This window comes from Pristis pectinata, chromosome 6 (assembly GCF_009764475.1).
Source record: "Pristis pectinata isolate sPriPec2 chromosome 6, sPriPec2.1.pri, whole genome shotgun sequence".
Classification (NCBI taxonomy): Eukaryota; Metazoa; Chordata; class Chondrichthyes; order Rhinopristiformes; family Pristidae; genus Pristis; species Pristis pectinata.
The window spans coordinates 107,810,779-107,823,501 of NC_067410.1; the positions used below are offsets into that span (position 1 = coordinate 107,810,779).

At 44.6% G+C, this 12,723-nt stretch overlaps 1 protein-coding gene across 1 annotated transcript in view; it reads right to left on the minus strand.

The window, feature by feature from the left end:
* Window positions 1-12,132, minus strand: part of LOC127571898 (probable G-protein coupled receptor 149) — a 54,897-nt gene extending 42,765 nt beyond the window's left edge. Inside the window, exons 1-2 of the mRNA XM_052018647.1 lie at window positions 11,194-12,132; window positions 8,271-8,463 (exon numbers count right to left, since the gene is read on the minus strand). Of these exons, the coding sequence (XP_051874607.1) occupies window positions 8,271-8,463; window positions 11,194-12,132 (1,132 nt within the window). The remainder of the gene's footprint in view (window positions 1-8,270; window positions 8,464-11,193) is intronic.
* Window positions 12,133-12,723: the final 591 nt, after the last annotated feature.

Here is a 12,723-nt window from a genome sequence, read left to right on the forward strand (position 1 = left end):
GACAAGTTTTTCACTGTACCTCGGTACAAGTGACAATAATAAATCAATACCAGTACCAATACATCGTTGGTTCCAAATGCTGGAACTCCCTCCCCAGCAGCTGAGTGGGAGATCTTTGCCAGAAAGACCACTGCAGTTCAGGATGATGGCTCACCACCACCTCCTCAGTGGCAATCAGAGATGTACAACAAATGCTGGCTTTGTCAGTGATACTAGTATCTTATAAATTAATACATTTTTTAAAAAGTCATTGGTCCAGAAGACACAAGAGACAGCTGATGCTGGGATCTGGAGCAACACACAATCTGCTGGAGAAACTCAGCGGGTCAGGAGGGAAAGGGATAGACGATGTTTCTGGCCAAGTTCCTCCAGCAGCTTGTCGATAGTCCAGGTCTCTGGTTTACCTCGCTTGTAATATATCTACAGTTCTCTCCTGAAAACTTCTCAAGGTTAAATGCTTCCATTAAATCCTCATTGCAAACCTCAGTGGGAATAATTTTCTACATTTTCTGGAATATTCTGCCCGGTGGCCACAGTTATCCTATATTGTGCAGATCATACTCAAGTTCCCGGACCTCCATTTTTGTCTTTAAGTATTTGTTAAATTTAATGTAACAACTTGCATTTATGTAGCACCTGTGTCCAGGTAAAGTGCCCCAAGGCACTTTATCAGAGCACCATGAAACAAAAACTGGCACCAAAGGACGTAGGGGGACATCAGGACAAGCAACAAAACCTTAGTTAAACAGACAGATTTTAAGTAGAATCTTCAAGGAGGAAACAAAAGCATGGCAGAGAGGTTTGAGATGTGCTTGAAGCAAAATCTATTGGGGTGAAAATATTTCTGAAGGTCAGTGGAGATTACAGAGATCTGGAGGGGCAGTTGGATGGAGGGATTTGAAAACAGAGATAACAATCTTAAAATCAAGGCTTTGTGTAACTGGGATCTAATTATAGTGAGTGAGTCCTGGGCTGATAGGTAAGGCTTTAAAGTACTGATAACCCTGGTAAATACGACTATATTTTAATGGAATTTCACCTGTATGTAGTATTATAATAGGTCTGCAGCAACAAACTATCTGCTGGAGGATCTCAGTGGGTTGAGGTGCATCAGTTGGGGGGAAGAAATTGTCAATGTTGCGGGTTAGGACACTGCATCAGGACATACTGTAACGGGTCTGTTATGCAGCCAGATGATTACAATGAGCTAATGAGGCCCCAAGTCACCAATATTTTATGTGGACTGTCTCTGTACCAAGTATGTTTGGCATTCAAAGTCAACACATTTCAATAAAGCTGAAGGGCCAGGAGGTGAGTGCAACCAGTCAATATTCTTGCAGGCATTTAGCATCAGCAATCAAAGAGCATGGTAGTGTAGCGGTTAGCATAACGCTTTACAACGCCAGTGACCCGGGTTCAATTCCGGCCACTGTCTGTAAGGAGTTTGTAGGTTCTCCCCGTGTCTGCGTGGGTTTCCTCCGGGTGCTCCGGTTTCCTCCCACATTCCAAAAGATGTACAGGTTAGGAAGTTGTGGGCATGCTATGTTGGCGCCCGAAGCGTGGTGACACTTGCGGGCTGCCCCCAGGACACTACGCAAAAGACACATTTCACTGTGTGTTTCGATGTACATGTGACTAATAAAGAAATCTTATCTTATAAGATGAATTTCTCCCCAAAGGTCTTTTCAATCACGTCAGGTTAATGTGAGGATGCTGTGTAGAGGGACGCCCTTCTGATTTCCTTTTTACGATTTTGCCAGTGGTGATGGCCAGAGAAATTTTGTTTAACACAGTATCATCTCACACATCTCATAATGGGTATCAATTTTCCAACTGGTTTCAGTCCTTGCTACATTTTTTTAAAATCATGTTTATTTTAATCACATTTTCTTACAACATAGAAGGATGTGATTAAAATCATGAGGGGCATAGACAGGGTGAATGCACTCAGTCTATTTCCCAGGATTGGGGAATCAAGAACTAGAGGGCACAGGCTTAAGTTGAGAAGCAAAATATTTAATGGGAACACAAGGGGCAACTTTTTTTAAAAACACATGTATGAATGAGCTGCCAGAGGAAGTGGTTGAGGCAGGTACAATAACATTTAAAAGACACTTGGACAGGTACATGGATAGGAAAGGTTTAGAAGGTTATGGGTCAAACACAGGCAAATGGGATGAGCTTGGATGGGCATCTTGGTCAGCATGGACCAGTTGGGCTGAAGGGCCTGCTTCCGTGCTGTATGACTCTAGGATTCTATCTGACCCAGTGAGTCCATGTCAGTTACTGCAGCGTTCCTATCTATTCTATCCTTACTCTCTCTCTCACCTGACTATCAACTCCCCCCTGATTCTTCCCACCACTTACATTAGGGGCAATTTACATTCACCAATTAAACTACCAACCCACACAGCTTTGGGATGTGGGAGGAAACCAGGGTACCTCAGGGGAAACCCACACAATCACAGAGAGAACGTGCAAACTCCACGCAGGTAACGCCCAAGGCCAGGATTGAACTGGGTTGCTGGAGCTATGCAGCAGCAATCAAATGAGTTTCTCCCCAAAGATCTTTCAAATCACACAAGGGTCTACTAGCTGTGCATTTTGCTGTTGAATCATTTCTGCTTCATACAGTTACTTCATTCATGCAATTTTACTCTAAAATCTGGATGATTTCTGATGGTATCCCTACCTTTTGGGGAAAAAAACCCAAAAAATTTCATGAATTTTCTTTTCAATTCAGAATAATTTACAAGAGCAGTAAATGGAATGGACTTGATCTTATAAGATAGAGATTTCATTTCCCGGTGATGAGTTTCATGTTTGCTTGTTACCTAGTCACTGACTGCTGAGAATACAATATTTCTTGTGAAAGTAATTCTCTTTTGATAATGTGCCCATTTCAAAGCAAATTGTATGTAACTCTGCGTGGCTTTTTAGGTAAATGGATTTACGTGATGGCCTTTACATCGAGAAAGATAACATTATTATCTGTTTAATCTATTCGGAGACTGTACAATTATCGGAATCTGTGGACATACCATAATAGGGTGGACTCCCCAGTACATTTCCATCCAGGCCCTCATTTCAGACCCTGATTAAAATTCATTAGTCATAGGAAGCAATTTATTTTCTAACATGGCCTATCCATGGAGTGAAATTTCAATTACAGTAGCCCATCTTGGTTTGGATTACTTGCAGGTTGTCAGTAAATCTACATCCACATTGCTGCCTGAAAATGAGGTCTTCTGAATAGTGAAGGTGACCTTCGGGTTTCATGGGGTGTGGAAAGTGTAGGGAAAGTCAACTTAGCAGCACCTGCTCACTGTGATGTTTTAAATGGAAAGATGAGTGCAATTTATTGTTTAAAGAGAGAGGAGGTGAATAGTTTTACTTGTTACAACGGCAGTAACGCTGTTGCTTGGGCAAGTGGTGCATCAACTTGAGACGAAAGCAGATGCATGAAAAATGCAGAAATCAAGACACTGCTGAATGAGCTCACTGTTAGATTAACGGAGATAGCATCTGTCTCTCCGATTCCCTGTTCAGACCATTGAATAGTGTGACGATTCTACTTCCCCTGTAGATACAAATTAAATTCACCACAGGGCATCAAGTCTAAGTACTCTTATTATGATGTGATGAATGTTAATTGCCACAACCTTTCTAGTACAAATTAACTATTATGTGTGAGGTAACAACTCTATCGACTTCCGCTGTTTCTGTAGATTTGGAAAGCAGATTATTCTTTTATTTGCTTTTGCTTTTCCTTTTCTCTGCCTGGACGTGATTTCACTCTCCTGCTTTCTATTTCATTGGACAATGAATTAGTCTCTTTTATACTTCTTGGCCATGGTGCTACTTTTGCCAGTGTTCAGTGTAACTAGTTGAGGAGTTATGTAGTTGCTAGTGCAGTACACTCCAACCCAGTGTGTCCTATAGAGTCCGTTGTGTTGTTTCCTCTTGCATTGTGTGGGCAGGCATGGTAGTGTAGCAGCTAGCATAACGCTATTATAGTGCCAGCAACCTGGGTTCAATTCTGGCTGCTGTCTGTAGGGAGTCAGTACATTCTCCCTGTAACTGCATGGATTTCCTCCAGCTGCTCCAGTTTCCTCCCACATTCCAACAACGTACAGGTTAGGAAGTTGTGGGCATGCTATGTTGGCGCCGGACACTTGCGGGCTGCCCCCAGAACACTCTACACAAAGATGCATTTCACTGTGTGTTTCGATGTACACGTGACTAATAAGATCTATTTTCAGCAACTTTCAGGGCAAAATAACATCAACATCAATGTCCAAAGTCCAGTCTACCCAATATAGACAGCATTCTTTTCCCCACCACAGCAAACTGAGACAGAAACAGTTGAAACTGCAATAGCGGCATTTGTTTAAACCATTACTCTTTACACAACTTTGCACGAAGTCTGTAGGAACTCCTTGCTCGCTAGGATTACGTCAGGCCAAAGAAAACAAGCAGCCAGAATTGCTGAAAAAGTAATGGATTCAGAATGATACTTTCTGATAATAATGTGTATGTTTCCAGCAACAATCATTAGGTTTACAAAAATGGTAGCACATCAGATGTCATAGTTTCTGGATTTACACATTAATTGCCCCTTATACTTGCTGTGCAATGTTGAGTAACCAACACCACAACAGTTTAACAACTGTTAAATTAGAGCCAATCAACTGGTTTTCCCAAGAATGTGAATAATTAAATTTGTGGTCTCATTCTTCCAAGCAGTAAATCACTAGAAATTTTAAAAACAAACATTATTTTTATTACTTTTCTTAATTTTCCTCTCTCATTTTAGTACACACATTCTTTCTCTTAATCCTATCTTTCTTTCTGTCTATTTCTCTTTCTGTACTTCATCTGCCATTGAATTCACCATGTCACGTCATTTTTTTTCCTGTCCCAAGCCTTAGGTCTCATTGCTCATGAAGGTAGACCCTTGATCCCATTGTTTAATTTAGGTCCTAGATACATCACTGCACCATTAACAACTTGCACATCCAGCAATTTCCAGAAGGTGCAGAAAAGAAAATCATGTCACGTCACATAGCAAGATGCTGCAATCCAGCAGACTTCATCCCAAAGCAAGCTCCTTGCATGTACATCTTTCCCTGGCCTCACTGCCACCTACAAATTCAACCTCTCACATTTTAAATTGTGTTCAGTTCTGGTCGCCTCATTATAGGAAGGATGTGGAAGCTTTAGAGATGGTGCAGAGGAGATTTACCAGGATGCTGCCTGGATTGGAGAGCATGTCTTATGAGGATAGGTTGAGTGAGCTCGGGCTTTTCTCTTTGGAGAGAAGGAGGATGACAGGTGACTTGATAGAGGTGCACAAGATGAGAAGAGGCATAGATCGAGTGGACAGTCAGAGACTTTTTCCCAGGGCAAAAATGGCTAACACAAGGGGGCATGATTTTAAGGTGATTGGAGGATGAGGACACACACACACACACTGGTGGGTGCATGGAACACACTGCCAGCAGAGGTGGTGGGGGAAGATATATTAGGGACATTTAAGAGACTCTTAGATAGACCCATGAATGATCGAGAAATTGGGGGCTATGTGGGAGGGAAGGGTTCGATAGATCTTAGAGCAGGATAAAATGTTGGCACAACATTGTGGGTCGAAGGGCCTGTACTGTGCTGTAATGTTCTATGTTCTAAATTACAGATTCTACTCTTTTGATTAGGGTCATTTGTGGTTCTGCCTGGAGTAATCAAATCACTTTACTGTGGAGTTTTCTTTCTTAAACCTCATCACAACTCTGCACACTTTCATTAGAAAGAAACCCTTACAAACCCACGATTAGGCCACACAGCAGCAGAAAGTGGCAGAGTTAACAGGCTCAACCTTGGACTAGATGGAAAAGGTGGAAGGGCAAGGAGCACTGTGAGCAGGAAGCCAGGGAATGGAAGGCTGAGTAAGAGCAGGATGCCAACATGCTTCTGAAAAGGAATAGCGAAGTTCTTAAGCTTGCTGACCCCACAAGAGGTCAAGATGGCAGCTCAGGGTGTGTGACATACATGGAGAAAATAAATTGAAGAAGATGGAATTTGAATGCACAAGAGTGAGGTGATCTCTCTGATTGTCAAGTCCAGTTTATTCTCATGTGCACAAGTACGACAAGGTACAGGCACAGTGAAAAACTTGTTTGCAGCAGCATTGCAGGCATGTAGGTACAGACAGCACACAAAGCATAATTGCACCAGATAGTGAAGAAAAGACTGTGCAAAATGAAACACAATCAGAGACAGGTCCACGGCGGCGCAAGAGGTGGTCAGTAGTGTTCTGTTGCTGAGGTAGGGTTAGGGTTGTGCAGGTCGGTTCCAGAACCTGATGGTTGTAGGAAAGTCACTGTTCCTGAACCTGGTGGTGTGGGACTTCAGGCTTCTGTACAAGGTACAAATCTTACATATAGCTCATATGCTTTAGTATTAGCCCTGTATTCTGAGATCTGCCTATAACCTTCCATTATTCATAAATATTGAATGATACAAAAGGTTTAAAGTAGTGAGAAACTGTAGAAAAGTTAATTATATAGTAGTACAGAGAATGTACATCACAGAAGTGTGCCACTTGTTCCAATTATGGTATTTGAATTCCATATAATACTTAGGCCATCATTCTTTATCTCTCTCTATGATCCTTTGTCCTTTTATCCCTTTCTCCCCTCTCCTCATCTGTTAACTGGGTGCCTCTAAAATGAACCTATATTGTACATCTCAACCTGACTGCTCTGGCAGTGACTTCCATATTCAAATCATTTTCTGAGTAAATAAGTTTCACCCAGATTCACAATTGCATTTGTTCCTTCAGATTATCCTACCTGAATTGGAATTGGTTTATTATTCTCACATGTACCGAGGTACAATGAAAAACATGTCTTGCATACCGTTCATACAGATCAATTCATTACAACAGCGTAATGAGGTAGTACAAGGTAAAACTATACAGAATGCAGAATAGAGTGTTACTGTTACAGAGAAAGTGCAGTGCAGGCAGACAATAAGGTGCAAGATCATAACAAGGTAGATTGAGGTCAAGAGACCATCTTATTGTACTAGGGAACCATTCAATAGTCTTATAACAGCAGGATAGCAGCTGTCCTTGAGTCTGGTGGTACATGTTTTCAGGCTTTTGTATCTTCTGCCCGATGGGAGGGGCGAGAAGAGAGAATGTCCGGGGTGGGAGGGGTCTTTGATTATGTTGGCTGCTTTACCGAGGCAGCGAGAGGTGTAGACAGAGTGGGAGCTTGGGTCAGTAATTCCCAATGAGTTTATTACTATTAAATGTCAAGAACCAATTTCATAAGTTGAATTTGTTTCAATCTAATAAATTATTGATCTGATGACTCTCCAGTTCTCAAGTCCAAGAGCCTGCATTAAATTGAAGGATAAAAGCTGTCTTTACGACCCACTTACTGCAGCGAGTTGTGGACACAGCTCAGCACATCAAGGAAACCAGCCTGCCCTACATGAACTCTGTCTACACTTCTCATTGCCTCGTTATGACCTTGCACCTTGTTGTCTGCCTGCACTCTCTCTGTAACTGTAACACTTTATTCTGCATTCTGTTCCCCGCTCCCCCCACCGCCTTGTACTACCTTGATGCACTGGTGCAATGAAATGATCTGTATGGATGGCATTCACTGCACCTCAGCACCTGTGACAATAATAAACCAATTTACTTTCTCAACTGTACTTTCATGGGCAGACATGGTAGTGTAGTGGTTAGCGTAACACTATTACAGCACCAGCGACCCGGGTCCAATTCCGGCCGCCATCTGTAAGGAGTTTGTACATTCTCCCTGCGTCTGCGTGGGTTTCCTCTGGGTGCTCTGGTTTCCTCCCACATTCCAAAGACGTACGGGTTAGGAAGTTGTGGACATGCCATGTTGGCGGCGGAAGCGTGGCGACACTTGCGGGCTGCCCCCCAGAACACTCTACGCAAAAGCTGCACTTCACTGTGTTTCGATGTACACGTGACTAATAAAGATATCTTGTCTTCCTCCAGTCTCTTTCTAAATGTTAGACCCCCTTTGGTGAAAATGTCCTTTGTAAATGAAAGTTATCAGTTATATCAGGATGCAGTTGCAATTACTTGAATTGCATTGAGATTAATATGAAGTTTTGATAACACATGGGAGAGTCACAATTATTTCTAATGTAAAGCCTCTTTGTCCTTATTGAAAACTCCATTGCATGTGTTGGCTGTATGCATGTCAGTCATGTAATACAATGTCCCTTACCTTTAGCTGACTCTGAGGCAACTGTGTACACACTGTTTCTGCAGTTGATGATGCAGCCACATGGCAGATGAATCCATCGTTCAGATAGAACAAACAGTGGCGTTATAGCGGCCGCCAGCAAGGTCAGGATGAAGCCTAGAGACTCGAAGGACACCTTCTCAGGTTTGGTGATATGGTTGACGAGCAGTTGTATCTGCAGAACACAAGGGACAGTCAAGCGCGTTCTCAGCCACAGGGACCATTAATCCTTGAAACCAGAGCACGTGTCAAAACCAGCAACAATGGAAACCTTGTTTTCTTTGAGGGAAATCAGAACCAGTTTTCACAAGATGGTTTGATTTTCACTACCTGAACAGATTGCAGATTTTTGTACATTTTGGGGGTGGGTGGGGGGGGCAGAGAGGGTTGAGAATTAATTTTCCAAATTGAAAAACAAATTACTGTGAAAGAAAATGAGTAGATGGAAAATAATGGAGACACAAGAGACCGCAGATGCCGGAATCTGGAGCATAAAGCAAACTGCTGGAGGAACTCAGGGGGTCAAACAGCATCTATGGAAGGAAATGAACAGTTGACGTTTCATTCGAATATCCCTGTCCTTCTACAGATGCTGCCTGGCCCATTGAGTTCCTCCAAATGAAATATAAACACAATGGTCTAATGTTACAAGGGTTGCGGCAACAGGGAGACCTGGATTTTCACACAAGCAAACAAATTGTTAAGGTTGCTAATGAAAGCCTATGGAGATTGATGCTTTGAAGTGGCATCAAGTAGAAGGCAAAGCAAGTTATGCCAAGTCTTTATAAATCACCAGGGAGACTTCTGATAGGGTTGAGTTTATCTCTGGAAACCAGACATTAGGGAGGATGTCAAAGCTGGAGGGCTTGAGCTATAAGGAGGTACTGGATAGGCTGGGGCTTTTATTCCCTGGAGCTTAGGAGGCTGAGGGGTGACCTTAAAGAGGTATATAAAATCATGAGGGGCATAGATAAGATGGATGATCAGTCTCTGTCCAAGGGTAGGGAAGTCTAAAACTAGAGGACATAGGTTTAATGTGAAAAGGGAAAAATTAAAAGGGGGCCTGAGAGGCAAGTTTTTCCACAGAGGATATGGAATGAGCTGCCAGAGGAGATGGTTAAGGCAGGTATCATTACAGTGTTTAAAGACATTTGGACAGATACATGGACAGGAAAGGTTTTGAGGGATATGGGCCAAATGCAGGCAAATGGGACTAGCTCAGGTAGGCAACTCGGTCAGCATGGATGAATTGGGCCGAAAGGCCTGTTTCTGTGTTGTACAACTCTACAATGCTAAGCTTGATGTTAGTGTGCTGGAGAGTTATTAGGATAGCCCAGTGAGAAGCAGCTGTAGGTATATTGCAAAGATTGGAGCAGCTGGGGTTGTACTTGGAGCCAAGAAGATTAAAGGGAGATTTAATAGTGGTGTTTTTAAGAGGTTTAATAGAATAAATAAGGTGAAATTGTGTCAATTGGCAGAAGAGTTTTGTCACTAAAGTACCCAGTTTTAAGAACATTGGCAAAAGAAGAGGAGAGATCAATACTTCTTATGCAACCAGTTCTGGCTGCCCACTACAGAAAGGATCTGACAGCTTTGGCAAGGGTGCAGAAGAGGTTCACCAGACTGCTGCCTGGATTAGAGGGTATGAGCTACAAGGAGAGGTTGGGTTGTTTTCTCTGGAGCAGAGGCTGAGGGGAGACCTGATAGAAGTTTATGGGCATAGATAGGGTCGACAGTCAGAATCTTTGTACCAGGGCAGAAATGTCAAGTGCTAGAGGACATGAATTTAAAGATGAGAGGGGGAACATTTAAAGATGATGTGTGGGCATAGCGAGTGGTGGGTGGCTGGAATGGGCTACCAGGGGTGGCAGTGGAAGCAGATGCCATAGAGGCGTTTAAGAACCATAGAGCGCAGAAACAGGCCCTTCGGCTCAACTGGTCCAATGGGACCAAGATTCCCATCTAAGCTGGTCGCATTTGCCTACGTTTGGCCAGCATCTCTCCAACCCCTTCTTATCCATGTACCTGATCAAGTACGTTGTAAAGGGCTGTTAAGTAGACATATGGATATGCAGGGAATAGAGGGATATGGATCATGTGCAGGCAGGAGAGATTGAGTTTAATTGGGCATGGTGTTGGTCACGGACACCGTGGGATGAAGGGCCCGTTTCTGTGCTGTACGGTTCTATGTTGTCGGTGTTTTCAGCCGGGATGTGCTGCTGAGAGGGTGGAGGACGGAGATATTGTAACAACTTCCAAAAGAGAATTGGATACATGCTTAAAACGGAGGAGGCGCCTGGGCAGTGAGACTCAAAGAGCCTTTTCAAAGAGCACGCAAAGACACAAAGATGCGGATGGCAATTTCTTAAGATGCTTATCTCCGCGTTTTGCTTATGGGCTTGTATTTTTTTTTGCAAACGGAGAGGGTTTTCTGGTGGGGGGGGGGGCTCCAAGTGCCCTTTCTGTACATACGACTGTTGCACTGCAGCTCGTTCCCGTGCGCGGTGCAGGAATAGAGGAACACGAAACCATTGCATCGCGCCCAAGTCGCATTTTTTTTAAACACTGGTTGAGAGACAGCGGCTTAACGATTTCCAACTCACTCCGAAGAGCACGTTTCTCACCCGCTTTGGACTAGGAGAGTCCGGATGGCAAATGCACAGTTTAAGCAAAGAATAGACGGCGCGACGGTGTGCAGGGCCGGCGTGCTGTATGCACGCGTCACCCCATAGGATTTATTACCTCGACCGTTTACTAGTGGGGAAACCCAAATTACGGTACAATCACTTTTCTGGGTTGTGGGCAAGTTGTTGAGTTAAATCTATTGCAGATATGTCCAGAATTCTTAGAAGCAAAATATACATGTTAGAGTTAAGTAGATAGATAGTAGACGTGTTGTACATACCATCAGGGGTAGCCACAGTACAATCTTAGTTATGGCTAAAATCAGAGCAAAACGCTTCTGAGCAAAGGCGACCGCTCGATTCATGGACCCGAAATCCCCGCTCAGGCACTGCGGTAAATGCGGGGTCTCAGAGCCACTATGGATATCGTTGCTCTGGTTTATGCCAGTCCTTAAAGTTCTGTCCTCCGGGTCCTCCAAGACGGAGACTTTGCTGGCCGGAGTCGCGCCGTCTGTCACTTGGTGGTAATTGGGCGAGAGGGGTCCGTGATGTTGCCAATCGGAGCAAAGCAGTTTGTAGGCGAGGGGGACGGAGAAGCCAATGAGGACAACGAAACAAAGGGAGTACAAACCAAAGAGGAATGTCACGTAAGAGCTTCTGTGGTCGGCGAGGCATCCCCAGGGCGTTGGGACGAAGGAACCCCATCCCCAAACGGGCAACAGACACACTAACAGGCTGAAGCCCCAGAAAATGACCAGGAGCCAGCTCATGGGGATGCATGTCCGGCTCCCTCTGCAAAGACCGGAGCGACTGGTGGTGTAGTAGTTATAGATGACAATCAACGAAGACTTGAGGGCACTGGAGACCCCGTGCAGTAAGTAGAGCACTGCCGCTGCGGAGCAGACGGAGGTCAGCACCACCTCACTCGCCCACTGAAGGGACATGAATATTGTCACCGCCACCACGTAGAGAAGGTCATCGGCGGAGAGCGAGGCCACGATCACCACCAGGGAATTCCTGTTCCTCGTCCTGAGCAGGCAAACGAGCGAGTAGACGCTGCCCAGGAGGATGAGGATGCTGGAGAGAAGAGTGAACCAAAAGACAAAGAGATTCACCGGTCTACCCAGGGGTGGAGTACTCGCCGTGGGACCCGGCATTCCGGCATCACCACTGACCGAATGGGTTCTGTTCGTGGACCATGTTACCGGGCTATCAGACATGGTTGCCCCGGACAGGAGAATTCTCTCTCAAATGAAAGCAGTCCCGCACACCTCGCCCCCCGTTCTCATGCCGTAACTTGTCCGCAGCAGCGTTCCGGGTGAAGCCCGACCGAGCGGATGTCCCGCGGGCGCTTACTCTCCAGGTCGCTGTCCCGACTTCGTGGTGCTGAAACGCTGCCCGCTCTCACTTGCTTTGTCCTAGTGGTCGAGTTTGGAGTAAATTAATCGATCCACGGGGAGCAGTTGTCTCCACTACTGGCCGGCGCTCCGCTGATGAATAGGTACACACCAGCCTGCTAATTCTTTGAGGGGGAAAAAAGCCCAACAGTCGTCGAGAGAGAAAGTGTACGTACGCGGTTAATAAAGGCTCCATGTAGTGCACGTTTGCATTGACTGAGAGAACAGGTCTGGCGGCGATCTGACGCGCCCAAGATGCGTCATTGCCTCATCTACATACAATCTATAACCAGGAAATCAGAATTCTTCACCGACTACTGCACGTGTTGGTACAAACTTACTACCAATCTGCATCTTATGCATGCTGAAGTGTCGTCGCAAATGCTTTACAGTGGAGCGGGGCTGCTATAGTTA